At 38.2% G+C, this 23,313-nt stretch overlaps 1 protein-coding gene across 4 annotated transcripts in view; it reads left to right on the top strand.

The window, feature by feature from the left end:
- Positions 1-1,832: 1,832 nt before the first annotated feature.
- LOC148880076 (SPX domain-containing membrane protein At4g22990-like) overlaps positions 1,833-23,313 on the top strand; it is an 81,032-nt gene continuing 59,551 nt past the window's right edge. The window contains exons 1-5 of one of the 4 annotated variants that reach the window (XM_088961898.1): positions 1,838-2,137; positions 2,376-2,471; positions 4,681-4,731; positions 4,913-4,986; positions 6,177-6,297. In XM_088961898.1, the coding sequence (XP_088818024.1) occupies positions 4,934-4,986; positions 6,177-6,297 (174 nt within the window). In that variant the 5' untranslated portion in view covers positions 1,838-2,137; positions 2,376-2,471; positions 4,681-4,731; positions 4,913-4,933. Of the gene's footprint in view, positions 2,275-2,375; positions 2,472-4,680; positions 4,732-4,912; positions 4,987-5,080; positions 5,186-6,176; positions 6,298-23,313 lie in introns of all 4 variants that reach the window. The other 3 variants (XM_088961899.1, XM_088961896.1, XM_088961897.1) reach the window with 3 other exon arrangements.

The following is a 23,313-nucleotide window of genomic DNA, read 5'->3' on the forward strand; positions in this document are numbered from 1 at the left end:
TTGGTTGGTTTTCTAATATTTTTGATCGGCTTTGGTTTAGCAACTTTCCAACTCAACGAAGATAGGCCAATTTCGGTTTGGTAATTTGTAAAGCAGCCCGACCAATCATGGGTCACTCAAACTTTCTGCCCCATTCTTTAAATTGAATGCCTGCATCCCCGCACACTGTTATTTGCAACTGATGAACTACAACGAGTGTATTTTCAACCATAGAGGAACAAAATTGAACATGCTATTTGTGTAAAATGGGATCGTCCAATAAAATATATTTAAGTAGTTTTCGAAATCAAAGGTATATTTAAAGATCTGTTTGGATCATGATTGAAATTGGAATTAAAATCAAAACTGAAATCACCTAATCTTGCCGTCCATGTTGAAACTGAAATCAGATTGTATAAACTATTAGTGGGGATCCATGTGATGTACGAGTTTTGTTAAATGGAAGTTAAACAATAGAAATATATAATTAATTTATATTTTAACTTTTTTAATAACCAATCCAATTGAACTCAATTCTAGTTGGTTGGTTTTATAGTATTTTCAATCGGTTTTGGTTTAGCAATTTCCAATTTGACCAAGTTAGATCAGTTTCGATTTGGCCATTTATAAACCGACCAAAACTGAATCAACTTGATCATAAATATATATTAATATTTTATATTTTAAATATACTTTTTAATATGAGAAAGTAGAAAGTTTTCTATATTTCTTAATTTAAAATATTTTATATCATTAATTTAATTTTTAATAATACCACCGTAACTGATTCCGGCTGAAACTGAAATAGGTTCTATAAACTATGTAGGACTCTTAAGTGAGTTGGCCTTACACAAAGAAAAATATGATTGCAGGGGTTTTTAAATCACTTCTTTCTTTTGGAGCTGCAGGTTGAAAAGAGAATATTCGGGGAACATTCTACTATGAATGGGAATCGGAATCTCACCTCCTTGAGTCCTGACTGAACAGCTAGAATTCGAATAGATTATTTCGATTCCAATTTCAGATCCCCATACTGACGAACCAAACGGACCACAAGTAAATATGTGATTAAGAGAAGCAGAATTCAGATCCACATGTTGTATATCTATAAATTACCCCAATTACGATACGCTATCCATTTTCGAGTTCCGGAAAACCCATCGCGATGCCGATGTTTATTTTGAAACCCTGCCGTTACAGTTGAACAACCTGAGCACGACACGTTGCCAGTTTAGAAAAAGTATTAACCTGGTCAATGCCCACACTCCACAAAAGGTATATAATAGAACTAAGGGGGTGTAGGGCCACGAGGATCTATTATATAATCTTTTGAGGGAAAATACTAAAAAGACAGACAGGACCATGCATGGCTTATGGCTACATAGCCTGCCACGCAAGATTTTAATTTCTGATTTCCTTTTATTTATATAATTTATGTCCATACATATAGGTGGAGTTGTGTCAATAAATGCAGACCTCCAGTTTTATTTAATTATATTATTTCCAGTTTCTACTCTACTGCCATGCCATTATCTCCATTCTTATCACATTTATATCAAAAGGAACACCAAACATTAAATGCGAATCTTTGTCTTATCCACCATTATTGTTAGTTATTACAAACTGGAATTTTCATTGGCCGTCGGATTAGAATCTTAATCGATCATCTTATCAAACAGATCCGTGCCAGCACAGTACATGTGGTTGGATCTTTCGTTCGAAATCGGGGATCCTTCCTTCTATTTATTTGTTACTTTTTTAGATGGGATCCACGGACGATTCTACATAACATTGACACGTGGCATAAGAGGAGGAAGCTATTCATAACCGTTTGGTTCCACGCGAGAGCATGTGTAGTAGACGAATCTAATAAAATTGTTGAATTTAGTAATTGCATATTATTTCACCTTCTTAAAAATGCAAACTAAATTCTTAGTTCTGTTTTCTCTTTTTTAGGGTGGAAAATATTTCAAACCCTAAATTATTGTTCTTATGCGGTGAGATGTGACTTGTTTTTCCTTTTATATATATATATATATATATACATTTTTTTTTTCTGATGTAATGTAATTCAATCCAAGCCCTTATATTCTACTGGGTGTTCATCCGCTTCATTTTACCTTCGAATTCGGTTGTGTCAGGAGCACGGATTTGTAAGGTGAATATGGCTCCTGCATATCATGAAGTAGTGTGATTTTTAGATTTTTGGATTGAAGCCATTGAACTTTTGGTTCTGCTGGTCCATCCCTCGAAAGCTCTGAGGGAGCAGTTTGTACACTCGTTCGTGAATTAGAAGTTCTGTTTTTTTTTTTTTTTTTTTTTTTTTTTTTTTTTTTCTGTTATGTCACGCTGTATGCGGAGAGATCTCTGACTCGTTTTGTTTTGTCTTTTGACAGAATCTATGTTCCTGTTTCTCTCCTTGTTGATGATCATCTAAGTTGCTCCCAAATCCATACGTACTAGAACAGCTGTTCTTTCCGTATTCAGCTCCTGTAATGCTTCTCTTTCCGACTCTTCAAGTTTCTTCTCGTGTTTATAAATCTTTATGTCTCTATGCTTAGTATCCGGAAAATCTTACGTTACAGTTCCACAATCTAGTTTTTAGTTCGTCTTCTAGGAATTAAATAGACTATTTACCGTTGATCCTTGGAATCAATTTGGTTGGTTACGCAACTAAAGATTTGCTATGCTTGACTTGTGTAAGAAAAGTAGAGGAGCTGGACCTATACCTTTATATCATATAATGCAGCATCTCGTTAACAGCGCTTAACATTTTGGATTTCTGATGGCCGTTGGAGCGAATTCTGTAGATCACTGACTCTGTCCTCATTTTGCTGAGGTTCAAGTTATCCATGAACCTTGTGAGAGCATTCTTTTTGGAGAAATAGGAAAAGCACTTTCGTACAGAAGATACTTCTTCTGAACATTCAGAATGGTCTGAATTGTCACTTCAGAAAATAACCAAAGCCTGGCAAGCACCATTGAGGAAAGCTTATTAAAAGGTTTTTGAGTTGCTACCTTTCATGGGTTGGTTTCTCTTAATATGAGGGAATAATTGTGAAACTGCCTTTGCAATAGAGGCACCAGACCAGTTTTATCTTCGTTTTGGTTTGAATTTCATGCAGAAACCAAGATTCAATTGCTTGATTTATAACCAGGAATTGAGCTGTCCTTTCTTTTTCTGTTTCTTGGGTAATAATGGAGTAAGTGGCCTTTAGTTAATTGAAGTCTGTTTAGTGATTTGATCAAAGTTGCTGCTGAGTCCTGTTGTCTGAATCCTTCTTGTGTCTAACTGGTAAAGCAATATGAGAGGGAAAAATGAACTGAGAATAACACAAAATATGGAAACATAATAGAAATTATCCTCTGCTTTTGAAAAATGACTGAACTACCAGTTGAAGGAAATATAACAGTGCTTTGTTCTTCGGTTCTTCCTCTCTTTCTGTTTTATAATAGGTAATGGGGTGCATACAGTTATGGGGGGAGTTGGTTATTTCCTTCACTAGAGATGTCAATTTCATTGTACTTTCCAATAAACATGAGGGTAAAAATGTTATATACAAACTCAGTGATTAGAGATGTCAAACCCCCACTCCCACCCCAAACTCATACATATATATACAGATACTAGCCATGCAGGCCTGCAAATTACAGGTTGACAAAGAGAAAACAATGATCTTTTGGTAATTACAAATTGCATTCTTTTTTTTTTTTTCTTTCGGGGGGGGGCTCTAACCTGAAAGCATGATTACTTTTGTTGATTTATCCTGTTTGGCTAGTTCTTATATATAAGGTATGCATATGCTAGTATACGTCTATGAGTGTTGACATGTATATTTTTTTTTGTGCGGACATATTTTTCATAATAATAAAAAATCAAGATTACTTTTGTTGATTTAAATGTCCACACACATATAGACACTAGCCATACAGGCCTGAAAATTACAGGATAACAATTATTTTTTTTTGTTTTCTTTTTTTTTTTTTGGGGGGGGGGGCATAGGGGGTAGGGTGGGCATTTAACCAGGAAATCATGATCAGTTTTGTTGATTTATCTGCAGTCTCGCACTCTTGCAGCATGCATGGCTAGAAGTTCTCATATATGTGTAAGGTATACATATACTAGTATACATATGTGAATGTTTGCGTAATAAGGGATGGAAGGTCTCTATTTGTGTAATGGTAAAATCTCAGGCTGATAAACATGAAATGTAGGTTTGAATCTGGGAGTGGCCACTTTGTGCAAAAAAAAAAAAAGCCAAAGGTTAGGACTGTATCCAGTCTACTCCTCCCAAGACCCCATATGACTGGGACAAACATTGGGTTATGGCCTTTCTTTTGTCTATTAAGTATTAGCTCTGTTTTTTTTTTTCCTGATCACTAACTATTTACTTTGTTTTATTAATTTATTAACAGGCACTATGTGGAAATTAGTGGTGGTTTGTTGAATTGTTTCTGCAGATTAGCATATATCTGATCTGGATCTTATTTTCATAACATTACCAACCATAAATGTTAGAGCAGTGTGATCCTTCTTTTTCTCTCTTTTTTCTTTCTTTGATTTTTTTGGAATGTTTGATTCATTATCTTTATCTGAATGTGATATTTCCTATCATGGTTTTGAAAGAAGAAGCTTGCAACTGAAAGTTGAGATATTTATAACGAGCATTCTATTTGTTTTCATAAAAAAATTCATTGCAGGTTATATTATCTAATAATTTCTCTGTTAACACCACTTAGGAGAAGAGAATGGTAATATAGCTACCTGATTAGTTCTTGATATACTATTATGTTATTTTCTATGAATTACCTTTTACTTTCAAAATAGTATTTAAACTGCTTTCTTCTGGGAGAATAATTTCTGCTATAGTATTTGGCATTCTTTTTGTTTTGATCTCTAATAACTAACTGTTATTTATCTATTTACAATTAGCTGTACTGGTTTTACTGAAAGATGGTTGCATTCGGGAAAAAGTTGAAGGAAAGACAAATTCAGGAATGGCAGGGGTATGTTTGATATCTTTCTGCAGATATTAATTATCTGATTTTGGTTGTTGCAAAACTATTTGGTAAATGTTTGGATTGTTTTTTATTTTGTTAGCTTTCCTGACTGTTATGATCGAAAAGGATGCAGTTGTTGCAAACACAACTGATGAGTGATGACCCCATACAATGATAGAGCTCTATGACTTCAACATAAAATGTGGTAATGCAGAATGCTTCACAAATCTCATGTGAACCTAAGATGTTTGAAAATTTGAAGGGCCATATTAAATTTTGGATAGTTTGGCTTTGCACAAAAACCATACATAATTTCCTAGGGAAGCTATTAGGTTAGGGAAACTGCCTAGTACCTATATATTAAAGTTATCTGTTAACACTATAAAATATTTGAGCTTGCCATTTCAGTGAAACACTAGAGAGTGACCCCATACTAAGTATGGGGCAACTACACTTGTATTTGTTTCAAATTTGCTCTTTATACGGTATATTTAATTTGAGTTCCTTATTTAAAAAAAATCAAATCAGGTTTAATTTGTAATTGACAACTTATTTCATCTAAAAGAATGGGACTCACACTATTTGAAGACTTTATAATGAATCTTTTATTTGAATTAGGAAATTGAAAAAAACACATTAATATGGGTCTAACATGCCACATGTCTGAAGAAGAAAGCTCCAATTTGAGAGTGGGAGAAATTCACTTCTTGGATGCTATTTCTTGAAAAAATAGAATGCCAATCTCTCTCTCTCTCTCTCTCTCTCTCTCTCTATCTATCTATCTATCTATCTATCTATATATATAAAAGCAAGGAAGCCCATCTGTTGCATAGTTTTTTGGTTTCATCTTTGTATTGTTGCAGACAACTAATGTGCTTGTTAACATGACTTTTAATCTATTAAGTTGAATACTCTATGTCAAACGTCAGTTATTATGTCTTAAGTGTTTTGTTTATATTCTAATTCATGCTTAATATATAATATATATATATATATATATATATATATATATAAGCAAGGAAGCCCATCTGTTGCATAATTTTTTGGTTTCATCTTGGTGTTGTTGCAAACAACTAATGTGCTTGTTAACATGACTTTTAATCTATTAAGTTGAATACTCTATGTCAAATGTCAGTTATTATGTCTTAAGTGTTTTGCTTATATTCTAATTCGTGCTTAACTTTGGTTTTCTAAAGATATTACATCAATTACAAATTAATGAAAAAGAAAGTGAAACAATATTCTCAACAAATGCAAGTGGGAGCTCAAGATCGTCGTCATGTTCTCAAGGAGTTTTCAAGAATGTTGGATACTCAGGTACAGGGGAGTTATATATGAAATATCATCATTATCATCACCATTATCATCGATTGTTTTCATCTAAACATTAATCTTTTCTATTATAAGTTTAGCTCTGTTAAGTTGCTGTTACTATATTTTATATATTTTTGAATAGTCAATTACATCAAAATAAGAACATTTGTGGAAATAAGTTCCTCAAATCTTCACATAACCCTGGAATATTTCTGGTTCCTCAAGTACTGAGGAGATTAAAGGAGGCAAGCATATGTAAATTCTTGTTGATTCACAGTGGCAGAGAATTGGAGAAAAAAATTGCATATTTTCAAGGTTGTATCAAGCGAGTAGTCATCAACTACTATTGGATGACCCCTGGATATTGGTCTGCATGAGTGACTCTATTAGGAAATACATTTGTTTTTTATTTTACTGAGGCTCAGCTTGGAAGGAGTACAAATGCAAATATATAGAGTGAAAAGCCTTATATTTTTTATGTATTTGCATTGTGTATATTTGTATTTATACTCCTTCCAAACTGAGCTTAATATCCATTTAGAGACATGAATCTAGCTGTGGATTTATTAACTAAAAGTGGGGTAGTTTCTTTACAACCCAGAATCTTCTGTGTGGTAAATAAACACAGAGAAAGTGGGGTAGTTTCTGGGTAGTTTCTTTACAACCCAGGATCCTCTCTTGGTTTTCCTCAACTTGTTAACTGTTAGTATTTGATACAAGGCGTCGACCTTTGTTTTATGTACCTGGTAAATACTCAACATTTTCATTGACTGATTGTAGTCCCGCTAAAAGCCAATATTTATGGGCAACTTTAGATAGTACTTCTCATTTGTTTTACTCTCTTTCTTCCTCTCTCTCTCTCAGTTTCTCTCTATATGAAGAAAGTAACTACTTCAATAAGGAGAAAAAGAGTTGTGCATGAGAGGGTTGCACAGTTTTACAAGAAGAGCAAACATGGCCCCATCCTCAACAAAGAAACTGGGAAGGAAAAGAAAAGAGAACCCTTCCTAGCTATACTATCAGCTTTGGCATGGAGATAAGTACCAGCCTCCATGGGCCTGAATTAGATCTGTTAGCCTACCTGATAGTATTGGCTCAGTCAACTCTCACAATCAGTGCATTAGGTTAAGCCATTTGGAATTGTGTACTCTTTTGGTAGCTTTTAGGCTATGTTTGGTTTGAAGTTAAAGGTAGGGAAAGGTGGGGAAACCCGTACAAGGTTTGTAAAGGTTTTCCTACCTTTCCCTCACTTTTTTCTTCAACCAAAAACAGCCTTATTTTCTCTTCCCTCACATAGAATGACATCTTCACCAGAATATGAATATTTTTATTGGCTAACCTTCTTTTGTTAGCTTCTTTTTTGCTGGGAAACTAGGAAAACAGTTCAAAACTACCTCAATGTCTTCTTTAATTCTAGGTTGGAACTATTATTTAGGTTTTATGCATGGGCTAGATATTAATAATTTATATTTCCTAACATTATAAGGGAAAACAATGACATTTCATCTATATTTCCCTGCATTTGTAATGTCTCAAATAGGTATTTTGTCAATTTGATGTTAATGCATACTACAATTTCTCTCAAGAATGTTTCACAGAATTTCTGATAGACTATCAATTTATCATCCCATCCTCAAGAATTGAGAGTGGATGAATATATTATTTTGGATTCTGTGCAATTTGTTGCAGTTTCTATCTGAAACTGATAGTTGGATTTTCTTGAACAGCTTCTTGCTTGAGAGTATGTTTGTTAAGTAATTTATAGGACTTTGGGTGGATTTCTTGTAAATTCACTTGGTTGTGGGACCTTTTCTTTTGATAATAAAGAACTTTTTCATTAAAAGAATAAAAGAATTACAAGACAACAAAGATAATGAAAAACTTCTTGTCTACTCCAGCATCGCAAAATATCACTATCCACCTGACTTCCATCCCTAACTCACCCTTTTAACCCCTCTGTCTCCCCACCCTAATAACTCCCTCAACCCTGTCCTCCTCTTCACTTGCTTCATTAATATTGGATTCCACTCATAACTTCTTGCTTCTTCCAACTCCGTCTATTTTTAACTACAAGGTCCTCAAAGATTTTTCTTGCAAGTTCATCTCCACAGTAGAGCTTTACCTACCTGCACTTCTCTATCCACAACTTCAATAAAAAAATAATCTATTTACCATAAAAACCTCATCAACCTGAACACCAACTTCCTCTTCACAATTCCTTGATCCTCCACATACTCTGTTTACTCCTCTATTATGGTCCTCAGTGTCTTCCTTTGATTTTTCGCAATAGGTTTTGTCCCATATTTCCTTCAACTGTACACTATCCAATCAGAACTTTGAACCCCAGCCCCTATCTTATCAGTTTCTATGTTGCCTTCTACATTTACAAGAGCCTCAATTTTGAGCTTATGATTAATGAATCACCTCTTCATGATTGAGGGGTCTACCTTCTACATCTGTCCCTCCAGAATTTAGAATCTCACCTTCTGACTCCTCAATTTCTTTGTCAACCTCTAAATTTTTATGAGCCTATGAGTCAAGCACCTGTTATGTTTGTATTCTCTACCAGTTTTATCAATGAGGTGAAACGTTGGTTAGTTGTTTAGGCCTCTCTAGCTGATTCTGATGCAATGACTAATTTGTGCCTAGGTTCTAATTAGTTGATAAAAATATAAAAGAGGAGTACAATGCACGAGGCTCCTGCCAATGCGGGGTCTGGGAAGGGACAGATGTATGCAGCCTTACCCTTATACATACAAAGAGGCTATTTCCAATATTTGAACCCTGGTCACCTAGGTCGCAATGGAGCAACCCAACCATTGCACCAAGGCCCACCCTCATAAATACGTTCATATAAGCTATGTTTATTTAATAAAAGAATGATATTAGTTGTAAATCGCATCTGCAATAATCTGAATTAAAAGAGAAGAAATAACAGAAAAGGAGATTGATGAGAGAGAATTGATGGAGGAAGAAGATGGAAGAAAAGGCGGGAACCTTGAGAAGGTAAGGAATCTAAAGACGATGAAAAGGTTTGAAAGTATGTTCCAACTTGAGAGTTCACCTTGAGAAGAGTGTTGTGGCAGGGGTAAATTTGGATGATAGAGAGGTGGAGGCAATTGCAGGGTGTTTAGAGTATTCTATAGCTTTTTGGCCTTTGACTTACCTAGGTCTTCTGTTAGGGGCAAACCCTAGGGCGAGCAGTTTCTGGTGTCCTATCCTAGAGAAGTTTAAGAAGAGATTGGCCTCTTGAAAGAATAATTATATTTCTTTGGGGGTAGGATTACCCCAATTAGAGCCACCTTGACTAACCTACCTACTTATTTTTTGTCAATCTTTAGGATTCCCTCTAGGGAAGCTAAGAAGCTAGAAAAGTTGATGAGACATCCTTTGGGAATCGGGAGAAAGTAGGAAGGATCACTTTGTGAAGTGGGAGGTGGTGTGCAGGAGTAAAGAAGAGGGAGGTCTAGGACTAGGGAAATTATTGCAAAAGAATGTGGCCTTGTTGGGGAAATGGCTATGGAGATGGCCATTAGAGAGAGAGATTGTGGTATGAGGTGATAGGAAGTATTCATGGCCACTCAGAGAATGGATGGAATGCTGGGGTTTCTCGGCGGGCAACTTTGGCAACACCTTGGAAGGCAATCTACAGTGCTCTCCCTGTTAGACAGTCTTTGTATGCCCTTAGGTCCAACCAGAATGATGTACTTTTAACATTTATTGTAAATGAATAAAGTGCATATTTGATTCATGTTCTTGTGGTTTGTTTATGTGTTATACCCTTAAACTGGACACTTAATGAGACTCGTGTTAGTTTAGAATGTTCACAGCCGGTGGGTCGGTCTGGGGAGATCTATCCTGATAAGGCTGAAACTGATGTGCCACCAAGTCGGTTGGGGTGGCCTGTCTCAGCCGCTAGGGTGAGACCCAAGGCACATGCAGTGTAGGATTAATTGAAACTTTGAACCGGACCAAATTTCCAGTATTGCCCTAGACCTTGGAGATTAATGGGCAAAACTGGAAAGTTACACCTGACCCCTAGACTCGATTATGATACTGCACTAGGTGTCGGATTGGATTGTCTTTGATGTACCAATCAGTGAGATCCTTAGCGGGGGTCAAAACCTGGGTATGTTGGGACAATTTGAGAATTTATCTGAGTGGGTGATCATAGTGACTGGATTAGCCCCTTTGTCGGACAAAGGTAATGATCGGGGGATGCACTCTCCCTGATGGAAACCAAGACTACTGGCAGCCGATTTCAATCGTTGAGATTTGTTTTGCAAAATATATTTTATATGAGATATAAAAGTATATATATTACGGTTTCTAAAATGTTTGCAAAAGGTTTTAATTCCCGGGATCCATATAAGCAGAGAGTGCAACACTGTTCTTTGCAGCCGAGGGAGAGGTCCTCTCTTGTCGGGCAGTGTTTGATCATTATGGGCTGAGAGGTTAAGTGTAAGGCCATTGAGGGTAATGCCTGATGGGCTAATTTTGCATCTGCCCACAGTCCCTGGGTTTTATAAGGTGGCTTAGTCTAGGGACCACTTAATGTACGTGTTGGGCCCAATAGAAGCCCATGTGATGGGTTTCAGGGGGTGCACTGTCCACAACAGTGTATTCAGCCAGGCCTTGTAACAAAGGTTGGGCCGAACCTATGTGGCTGATGTAGATCAATGCTTGGGTCCCACGCCATACAAAGAAGCCCAACTGGGTAGTAGTTTGGAAGAAGTTTGAGCACATAGACTTATTGGGCCTAAAGCCCATTTCGAACTAGCCTGTTTTAATTAGTTAAATAGAGGGGGCGGATCTGGGATTAAATCAGTTGATAGGATAGAGTCCTACTCTATCCACTCAGAGAGACCAGATCTGAATTCAGATATGGAAACCTCCTAATAAGATCAGGAGAAGGCTGATCTAATCTGCAGATAAGATAAGGGTTTTATCCTTATCACTTAAAGAGAGTCCAAATTCAGATTATGATATGAATTAGGAAACTCCTGATAGGATCAGAAGCTGATCTCTTTAAGCCTATAAAAACAGGAGGGGGCGAACCATCCAAGTCATCCTAGAAATTCCAGAGATACTAGATCTTGAATTACATTGAGAAGAATACACAGTGTGACTGCGCCTTCTCCCTGTGATCCCTTCATGTCGCCGTCATACTGCTAGTTCGTTCTCCAACATTGTAGGAGTGGTCAAGATTGGATCTTGACATCAGTCTTTGCTGAAAGGCTGATAGGAAGTTGTGCTCACTGCCTCCATTGGATTCTTGCTGAAGAATTCGGTTCGTGAGACGGGCCCTGTTGATTCTGCTCCTCCATCCACTGTGTCATTTTCAGTGGGAGCAGTCTTTGGTGATCTTCTTTGGGCGTGAATACCTCCATTGAGAGATATTATTTCTCTGTATCAGGTATATCCCTCTCCTACTGTTTCGTTTCAAATCTGGTTCGATTCATGGTTCAAGATTGATCCTTGAAAAATATGTTTTTTCTAAAATAGGGAATACGATTACAAGTTGAAGGGAGAGAAATTTTTGAAATTTGCCCACCCTATTCCGCAAATTTTGGGCGTCCATGTGATGGATCTCTCATCCCTTCACTCCCTCAACTCAACAATTTTCTCAGGTATGATGTGTGTACTGGTAATTCGGTTCTGTTTTAGAAAGACGTTTAGGTTGAAGAGGTTTCGTTGAAGGTCCTCTTTCCATCCTTATTCTCTATCTCTTTGTATAAGAAAGAGATTGTTTCTTCTTTGTTCCCCTTTGGAATCTCCTTTGACTCTAGTATGGGACTTTGGGTTCCAAAAAGGTCTAAAGGATGAGGAAATTGTGAGTCTAACTGGCCTATTGAATTCTCTTGAAAAAGTTTGCTTGGATCTTAGGAACTAGATAAAAGGTTTTGGAGTCTTGTGTCCTCAGGTAATTTTTCTTGTGCTTATTTCTTCAAGGCCTTGGGTTGTCCACTGTCTTTTCTTTCTTTCCCTTTTAAGGAGGTTTGCTATAAGCTTTTCCCCCCTAAGGTCTTGGCTTTCTTTTGGGAAGTGTTTCATGGGAAAGTAAATACCTTGGATAATCTACAAAGGAGAAGGCCCTCTCTTTGCATCTCACCCAATTGGTGCTCTTTGAAAATCCTTTGTTGAGGACTGCAACTATTTACTAATTGGCTCTTCTTGATTATTGGATGCAGGTGGAATAGGCCAACAGATGTAAGCAGGCTCTTTGACCCTTCTGCCTTTGTTTAGTGCCACTGAAGAGGAAGAATAGTGTGGAGGGTTGTAAGAGCAGCTTTGCTTTGGATCAGTGATTTAAAAGGTGTGCCTAGGTGCTCAGGCGAGGTGCATTTTGGGGTATGTGCCTGGCCCAGGTTCTAGGTGCACCCCTTTCAAAAGGTACACGCCTAGGCGTGCGCCTTTTTAAAATTTTGCGCTTTTTGCTTTTTTTTTTTGAGTCTAACGCATATTTGATAATGTGTTAATTCATTCATTACAATAAAATATCTTCTTAAAAGGCAATGAAAGTTATAAAATCATTATTTTTTATGTGAGAAATAAGAATTTTAGGCCCTAACATGGACTTGTTTGGCCTTGGCTCAAGGGGCATGGTACAAAGGCGACTGGTAGAATCAAGAATGCGGTATGTTTTATATCACATCGGCTACTTGAAGCAACGCAATTAAGGAGAAAAAGGGATTATGGGTTTTACATGCTTGAAAATGCTTTATATGTTTGCTTTTATTTTTAAAATTTCATTTGAATACGCTTTACATGTTATGTTTATGTATTTTAATTTTAGATAATAAGTTTTTAAAACTGTTATTTTAAAATTTAAGTTTATATTTTTTATTAACATTATGTTTAATATTTTTTGATTTTTTTCATTTTAAAAATTTTTTGGCATTTTTTTGAACTTTCTAACTTTTTTTTTGAATTTTTAGCTTTTTTTTTTTGTAATTTTGCGCCTTGCTTAAAAAGGTACATGCCTCACCTTGCGCTTTTAAAACACTGCTTTGGATAGTGTGGGAAGAAGGAATGCCAAAATATTCCAAGAGAAGGTGCATAACCAACAAGATCTAAAGGAATGTATCCCATACAGGGCTATAGTGTGGCTAAAATCTCTGGATTTATTTCAGCAGTTCTCTTTTAATGACATGTGGAGGCATTGGGTAGAAGTGGCAAGCAGTTCCTCTCTGAAGACAAAGATGCACATGAGCTGGGTACCCCCATCTGAAGGATTTGTGAAGTTAAATTTTGATGGTAGTAGTCTGGGCAATCCAGGTCTTTCTGGGATGGGAGAGGTTATAAGGAATGTAAGTGGGTTTTGTAACTTTTCTGTTTTCAGGTCCTTTAGGTGAGGGAGACTCCATGAGGGCAGAATTATTAGCTGCACTATAAGGGGTACTGTTTTCTGTACAGCAGGAGTGGAGCAGCTACTAATAGAAGGTGATTCTTAGGTGGTTGTGGGGTGGCTACAAAAACCATAGACTATAGTTTGGTGCTTCAAAAATGAACTTAGAAGATTCAAATGCTTGACGAGGAATTCGGATGTTAGAATACAATGGGTAGGGAGATCTACCAATGCTATGGCTGATTGTTTAGCCAAGCAAGGGGCAAATAGGGAAAATCTATATTGGGCTCAATTGTAATCCTTTTAGTTCTTGATGGGTTGGAGAGGTTGTAGCTCGTACCTCTCCAAGTGTATTCTGTAATTGTGGTTTATTCCATTAATAAATTCTTCATTTATCAAAAAAAAAAAAGATGGAAGAAAAGGAAGAAGAATATAGAGTTGTTCTAAAACCTCTCTTCAGCCCCCAATGATCTCTTTTATTCTTTTGTTGTAAAAAATAAGGACAATTACACGAGTGCCCTTAGTAGGGCAAAACAAGAAAATAGACCTATACTAAGGCCCACTACCTATTAACACAAGTCATAAACGAACTTAAAGAAAAACAAAGAAACTAAGGCTCGTTCGACCCATTCACTACATCCCCCCTCAAGCTGAGGCAATAAAAGGAAGGCAAGCTTCTCTGTAAGCTACCCATTCGGCCCATTATCTCTACATGCCTAGCTTGCTTACACAATGTTGTAACTTTGCCTTGGGGACACCCTTGGTTAGAACATCTGCTAACTGTTGCTCTGAGGCAATAAAAGGAAAACGAAATTCTTTGGAAGCTACCCTTTCTTTATATAAAATGTCAATCAACTTCAATGTGTTTTGTCCTATCATGCTGAATTGGGCTGTGAGGTATGTTGATCACAACCTGATTGTCACAGTAAAGCATTAAGGGCTTATCATGTGTAATACCCATCACCTCTAGAAGTGATTTGAGCCATAGCAACTCTGATATTCCATGTGCCATTGCCCTATACTCTGCCTCAGCTAAAGACCTGGCTACTACTAACTGTTTCTTACTCCTCCAGGAGACAATGTTCCTTGCAACCAAGACACAGTAAACCGATGTAGATCTCCAATCATCAATACTATCAGCCGAATTGGTATTTGTGTAAGCCTCTAGCTTCATGTGTCCATGCATAGAGAAGAGGATACCCTTTCCTGGAGTTCCCTCCAAGTAACACAGAACCATTTTGTGGTAGCCATATGTGTGTCTCTAGGGGCATGCATAAATTGGCTGATCACACTAACGACATATGAGATATTTGGTCATGTCATGCAAAGGTATAGCAACTTCCTGAAAAGTCTCTAGAGCACTCCCTGGTTTGCCAAAAGCTCACCATCATCAGTTGAAACTTTATGATTTGCATCAATAGGTGTATAAACAGGTTTGGCACCAAGTTTCCCAGTCTTTGTGAGAAGATCTAACACATACTTCCGTTGGGAGTTGAAGATTCCATATTTAGACCTAGAAACTTCGATTCCCAAGAAATATCTCAATTCCCCTAAATCCTTAATTTCAAATTCTGAGTTAAGGAATATCTTGAGTGCCTGAACTTCCTCTGTATCATTCTCTGTAACAACAATATCATCAACATAAACAATAAGGGAGGGGATTTGAGTGCCTCTCCTCTCTACAAACAAGGTATTATCAGACAGTGTCTGTGTATAGCCAAACTCAACAAGTGCAGCTTTGAATCTATCAAACAAAGCTCGTGGGGATTGCTTGAGGCCATAAAGAGATTTCTTCAACTTGCATACCTTGCCCTGCATTTCCTTACCATACACACCCAGTGGAAGTGACATATAAACCTCTTCAGTCAAGTCTCCATTTAAGAAAGCATTCTTCACATCAAATTGATATAAGGGTCAGTAATAACTCACTGCCAAGGATAACAGAACTCTCCCTATGGTCATTTTTGCAAATAGTGAGAAAGTCTCCATATAATCAACTCCATAGACCCAAGTATAACCCTTGGCTACTAGTCAAGCCTTATACCTCTCAGTGGGGCCATCAACATGATACTTAATAGTGAACACCCACTTACATTCCATTGGTTCCTTTCCATGAGGCAAATCCACAATATCTCAGGTATGGTTTTTATGAAGTGCTTCTATTTTAGTTTTCATAGCCTTCCTCCATTTTGGCTTAGATAAGGCTTCTATAACTGACTTAGGTATAGGCTGAGAAGAAATGGAGGCTAAGAAAGAATAATAAGATGGGGATAACAGGCTATAAGGCAGGTGTTTGGAAATATAATGTATTGTACATTTCCTCTTACCTTTTCTCACAACATTACTTGAGTAGGTGGTGAAGGACTTGTCCTCTCTTCAGGGGTTGAGAGTGTATGAGGCTCAGCTGCAAATGAGGAAACAACTTGATCATGCCGTAGCTTTTGTCTCTAGTACCACCTCTGAACAATAAGATGAGTAATGAAAATTGGAGGACTAGTAGGAGGAGCAACAGGAATGGTAGAATTGGGAGACAAAGGTTCTACTACTGGAATAGAAGGAACAATAGGAGACTCGACCTCATGATCAACAGAAGAAGGCCGAGGAAGTGATAAAGAAAACAGTTCAACGGAATGCTCCACCTCAGAAGAATGACCATAAAATGGAAGTGACCCTACAAAGGTAACATCCGTGGAGACAAAACAGGTTCCACTAGTATGATCAAAACAACAATATCCCTTTTGTATGGAGGCATACCTTAAGAAAATGCACTTTCAGGCCTTGGGTTCAAACTTATGTCTTTGAGAGGTGGGGACATGAACATAACATGTGCACCTAAAGACACGCAAGGGAATAGGAAACAATTCACTCTCAGGAAACAAGACAACAAAGGGAGGTTTGAACCCCAAGACTTGAGAAGGCATGCGGTTAATAAGATAGGTGGCTGTCATTACTACATTACCCCAAAATCTTACTAGAACATGGGAGGCAAAAAGGATGCTCCTGGCTACTTCAACATGTCGATTCTTTCTCTCTGCTACCCCATTCTATTCTGGAATACAAGGACAAGAACTTTAATGTATAACCCCAAACTTCTCAAAGTATGAAATAAGATCATTCTCAAAATATTCCTTAGCATTATCTAATCGTAATATCTTGATGTGGGTATCAAATTGGGTAAGCACAAATTCATGAAACTATTTTACAAGCTTGGGTACTTCAGCATGGGAACGGATAAGATAAAGCTAAGTGTAATGAAAAAAATCATCAATAAAAAGAATAAAATATTTATAACCACCCATGCAAGGTAAATGGTATGGCCCCCACACGTTAGAGTGAACAACATGAAAAGGAACTGTAGATCTTTTATTACTTGCAGAATAAGAGTTTCTACAATGTTTTGACAACTCGGATGATTCACAATGTAGACTTGACAACTTAGTTTATTTGAATAAAGTTGGAAACAAACGTCTGAACAAAGAAAAGAATTATTACCCAGACAATAATGACATAACATAACTTTGTCCAAGCATGTTCAATAGGTATATCCCATTCACCTCATGGCCACTCCCAATCACCTTCTAAGAGTCCATGTCCTAAAAAAACATATCACATTGCTATTCAAAGATTTTGTCAAATTACTAATTGAACGCAAATTAGTGTTTAATTTAGGAACATGAAGAACTGAGGGTAAGGTGAGGGTGTCTGAAGCTCTGATGTTTCCCTTGCTAGAGATAGGAGCAAGACAGCCATTGGCAAGGGTGATCTTATCTCGGCCAGATAAATGCTTGTAACTAGAAAATAAATGGGACACACTAGTCATGTGGTCAGAGGCACCAGAATCAATTATCCAGGGGATCTTATGGTTACCTTAGATAGAAGCATGATTCGTAGTAGCACAAATACCTGAATGGGCATATGCGGATGAAGAGGGAAGTGTCTTTAATAAATTAAGTGCTGTAGTAGTAGACTATAGGTGACTAATAATTCGGCCATACTTCTCATACTCGACCTTGGTGGCTGCTAGTTGCTCTCCCACTGACTTCTCACCAATATGCCCTTGTTCACTCTATGAGGAGGTGGCTATATTTGCATATCCACCTTTCACATTCTCATTCCTTTTCCATTGTTTGCATTATTGAGTCTGGGAGGTATGAGCTCTGGATACAACTTCCAACATATGTCTTTAGTATGTTTAGGCTTCTTAAAGTATTCACAAACAACATCTTTTTTCCCAGTGCTGACCTTTGGTTTCATCTTGGCATTAGCATAGTGATCTATCTATGGCTCTATAGACTACACTTGTATCCTGCTCTCTTCACTACTCACCATAGCATAAATTTGAGATAAAGTCACCTCATCCGTTGCCAAAACATTCTGTATCACAATATCATACTCTGGCTTGAATCCGGTAAGGAACTCAAAACCCCGATTTCTTTCCACCAGCTTCCTATGTGCTTCAGCATCCTTTGTACACCCCAAACCACAGTCTCCGTCAAGTCAATCTCCTACCAAAGAGACTTTAGCATGGAGAAGTAAACAACTAAGGGCTTCTCTTCCTACCTTAGATTATTCACATCATTCTTTAATTTGTAAGCCCAGACAACATTCAATTTTTGGGAATAGGTCTCGATGACATTAGCTCACACCTCCTTTGCAGTTTTCATCCACAAGTAGTGCTAGCTAAAATGTGGCTGCATAGAATTCACTAACCAACCCATTATTGTATAATTTTCCTACATCCACCTCTCATAGGTAGGGTCATCCTCCGGTTTCTTCTTGATCCTAGTGATATAACCCCGGTTCCCTTTACTACACACATGTATCTTAATAGACTGAGACCAGGCTAAATAGTTGGTCTCATACAACTTCACAATGGTTATTGCCCCAAAAAGATTCTCCATTGAGCCCCCATGTCCAAACTTGAAATTTGTAGGATATTTGATTTCTCTGCCAGTTTGCTTCATTGAGTGAAACGAATATCAAAATACGTCTCAACTAAGCTAGAATTACTATCCCAAACAAAAAGCTACTCTTTAAAAAGCCAAATCTAGAGTTTCACAGGGCTCACCTGAAGGGGAGAAGAAGAGAAAGTTCAACCACTCCTACTAGTGGTTCTAGAACCCTGTCCAACTCAAATCACTCTTAATGAAAATCAAAAGGCTTCCTGCTTCAAAGTGTCTCTAGGACCTGTAACTAGTTTTCTCTTGTTATCTAGGGTTTTTGGGGAAAAAACTCCAAGAACTTGCCTTGGGCTTCAACTAGGAATGAAAACTTCACAAAACCTCTCCAAAACCCCTCCCAATTGGGCTACATAAGCTGCTCCCTAGTCAACTGATCAATTTTCCATACACTGTGTATGGGCAAAGAGAGAAGAAAGAAAAGAAGGTGAGAACTTGCTCTGATACCAAGTTGCAAATCACACGTGCAATAATCTGAATCAAAAGAAAAGAAATAGGAGAAAAGGAGATTGAAGAGAGAGAAATGATGGAGGAAGAAGATGGAAGAAAAGGAAGTAAGAAGAGAGAATTGTTCTAAAACCTCTCTTTAGCCCCCAATGTTCTCTTTTATTTTTTGTTGTAAAAAATAGGGAAAATTACATGAGTTGCATGGAGACTCTATAACTTGATGTACCTTATTAGTATAGTCCCTATTGTATATTACTTTTACAACTTATTCTTCTTTTCTCTTTCAGCCCTGTATGGGCATTTTTGTAATTGTACATATCTGTTGAGCAAGAGAAAGAAGAGGAAGAGAAGAAAGAAGAAGAAGAGGCTGGCGGACTTAATGCCTCAAAAGAACTTGCTTCATGCGAGTGAAGCATTTGTATTTATACTATATTGGCCGTACAACACAAGTGATACAAAAATTACAAAAATACCCCTATGGGCACTAAATTTGTGTACAATACATACAATAACATCTGTCAACACTCCCCCTCAAGTTGGAGCATAGATATCAATCATGCCCAACTTGTCACAGAGATCTTGATGTCTGGAATGGTTTAGCCCTTTTGTAAAGATGTCTGCTAGTTGGTCTTCAGAGCTGATATATGGAGTGCATACTTCGCTTGTGATGACTTTCTCTCTGATAAAGTGCTTGTCAATTTCAATATGCTTTGTTCTATCATGTAGTACCGGGTTAATAGCAATACTTATAGCTGCCTTGTTATCATAGAGTAGAGTCATGGGTTTGTCCACTGGAAAACCCAACTCACCCAACAGATTCTTTATCCACATACCTTCGGCTACTCCGTGTGCCACTGCACGGTACTTAGCTTCAGCACTAGATCTAGCCACCACCGTTTGCTTCTTACTCCTCCAAGTAACAATGTTCCCTCCTACAAAGGTGCAGTATCTACATACCTTAGAAGAGTATTATGCAAGTATGAGGAACATCCGCAATGAGCTAAATGTGTATCACCCTCTAACATCAGATGTCCAGATCCAACAACAACAACGTGAACAACTTGATGTGACTAGGTTTCTTGTGGGCTTGAAGGCTGAGTATGAGCCTGCTAGAGCACAAATATTGGGGGGATCAACCCTCCCCTCACTTGAAGAAGTTTTTGCCCGTCTTAAGAGGACATCCATTGACCCGGTGGATCATTCTTCCTTCTTTGATAGATCTGGTTTGGTAGTGACAAAAGGGAGTGGTCATGGAAGTAGAAGTGGTGGTGGCAGCAGTGGCCCTCCAAGCAACCGTGATGGACACATGTTTAACCGGGCCAGTGGCCGAACAGGAGGCCGTGAGTCAGGGGGAGGCCGTGGAAAAGGAAGGGGTAATGCTCAGAGAAAATGTACACATTGTGGCTTAGAGGGGCACACAGTTAATTTCTGCTATGATTTGCGTGGTCGACCCAACACTTAGGCTAATCATGTTACATCTAAGAGTAGTAGCACAATTACTGAAAGCTAGCAAACTGCCCCAACCCCCTCCACACCCACTTGTGCTTCCGGGCAGGAAATGGTGAGTGTACCATGGGCAATATGTGAGCAGTTCCTTCAAACATCTCAACAGAACACAACTACACTTGCCCATTTAGGTATGATTTGTTTAGCTTCCAAAGCCTCACCCTGGATCATTGATTCTGGAGCCTCGGACCATATGTCTGGGACTCCTGATGTATTTTATTCCCTTTCTCGCACCTCCACATTTTAGACAGTTACACTTGCTAATGATTCTACATCTCCTATTTGTGGTGTTGGTGATGTTGATCTCTCCTCATTGTCTTTAGCATCTGTTTTATATGTTCCTAAGTTCCCTTTTAACCTTATGTCTGTTAGTAGATTAACCAAGTCCCTTAATTGTTCTATAACCTTCTATCCTTCTTCTTGTGTGTTTCAGGATCTCAAGACAGGGACGAAGATTGGTGGAGGGCATGAAGCCGGTTGTTTGTATTACCTTGATGGTGGTGGCCCTCTAGTGGTTTTTCAGTCGTCTCTTACTCCTCTCCAATGGCACTACAGACTTGGTAATCCCTCTGTCGAGGCTTTGAAGCTGCTAGTTCCTTCCTTGAGTCATCTTTCATCATTAGATTGTGAGTCATGTTAGTTGGGCAAACATCATCGAGTCTCATTTAGTCTAAGAATTGATAGTCGTGTCTCAAGTCCTTTTGTTTTAGTTCATTCTGATGTATGGGGTCCAATTAAAGTGGAGTCTTACAATGGGTTTAAGTATTTTGTAATCTTTGTTGATGACTTTTCAAGGATGACATGGATCTATCTTATGAAAAACCGTAGTGAATTGTTCTCTATTTTTCAGAAATTTCATGCTGAAATACGCACTCAGTTTGGTGTTCATATGAAAATACTTCGCTTCGATAATGCCAAAGAATACATCTCATCATTTCAGTAATACCTAGAACATCATGGAATAATTCATCAAACTTCTTGTGCCCACACCCCGCAACAAAACGGTGTAGCTGAACGGAAAAATAGACATCTTCTTGAAACTGTTCGGTTCTTGATGATCAATATGCATGTCCCAAAGCATTTTTAGAGTGATGCTGTTCTTACATCCTATTTTTTAATAAATCGGATGCCCATGTCAATCCTTGGAAGTCAATCTCCTTTTTCCGTGTTGTTCCCCACTTTGTCTGTGTTGTTTCCCACTTTGTCTCCCTTTCTTCTCACCCCAAGAGTCTTTGGCTGTGTTTGTTTTGTTCAGCATTTGGGGCCTGGAGTAGACAAGCTAGATGCTTGGGCTATGAAGTGTATTTTTCTTGGCTACTCAAGGACTCAGAAAGGGTACAAGTGTTATAACCCTAAGTTTCATAAATCGTTTGTGTGCCCTGATGTCACATTCTTTGAGTTAGTTCCTTTTTTCTTCAATGTCGGGGTCTCTTCTTCTCCCTCTGTGGTTCCTCTTCCTGTTCCGGTTGTGGACCCCCTTCCCGTAGCTCCCACTCCTACTACAGATGCACATCATATGCCAGTTACTACAGAAAGGCCGCCAATTTCTCAAGTGTATACTCGCAGAAGTGCTTCGGCTCCTCCTCCACTTCAGCACCCGCCAACAGATCCTGCTACTGCTCATTCTCCCTCAGATGTTCATCTCCCTATTGCTTTGCACAAAGGTAAACGTACTTGTACTTCTCATCCCATTTCTGACTATGTTTCCACTTCTCACCTTTTTGCTTCTCATTGCAAGTTTATATCATTACTCTCATCGGTTCCCATTCACAAGACTATACAGGAAGCCCTTACCTCTCCAGAGTGGCAGCAAGCCATGGAAGAAGAACTCTCTGCTCTACAACATAATCATACGTGGGAACTCACCACCCTTCCTCCTAGTAAGCACACTATTGGGTGTAAATGGGTCTATACAGTGAAGCATCTTCCTGATGGCAGTGTGAAACGATTGAAGGCACGGTTAGTGGCCTATGGCTATTCTCAGTTATATGGTGTGGACTATATAGAGACATTCTCTCCTGTGGTTAAAATTGGTTCAGTTTGGGTGTTAATCTCATTGGCTATTATGTATGATTGGCCTCTCCTACAACATGACATAAAAAATGCCTTCCTACATGGTGATCTTGTTGAAGAGGTGTATAAGGAGCAACCACCAGGGTTTGTTGCTCAAGGGGAGGCTGGTAAGGTGTGTAGGCTCAAAAAGGCAATCTATGGACTGAAACAATCTCCTCCTGCATGGTTCGGCAGGTTCAGTGAAGTGGTGAAGGCCTTTGGGATGAAACAGTGTCAGGTTGATCATTCTGTGTTTAACTATAACTCAAAAGATGGAAAAATCTTGCTAGTCGTGTATGTGGATGATATTGTCATAACTGGAAGTGACAACAATGGAATTGACAAGTTGAAAAATTCTTACAGGACCACTTCAATACGAAAGATCTGGGGAAGCTAATGTATTTCTTAGGAATAGAAGTTGCAAGGTCAAAACAGGGGATCAACCTATGTCAGAGGAAATATGTTCTTGATCTACTTGAAGAAACATGGTTGTTAGGTGCTAAACCAGCAAAGACTCCTATGGAACTCAAAGTCAAGTTAAGTGTGGATGCAGGTGAAGAGTTTGATGATTCTGGAAGATACAGAAGGTTGGTGGGAAAGTTGAACTACTTGACCATTACCCGACCAGATATATCATTTGTTGTGAGTGTGGTGAGTCAGTTTATGCAACATCCCCGGGTTCCTCACTGGGAAGCTGTTATGAGAATT

Source organism: Nelumbo lutea, chromosome 1 (assembly GCF_056320005.1).
Source record: "Nelumbo lutea isolate HS-2025 chromosome 1, American lotus-T2T, whole genome shotgun sequence".
NCBI lineage: Eukaryota > Viridiplantae > Streptophyta > Magnoliopsida > Proteales > Nelumbonaceae > Nelumbo > Nelumbo lutea.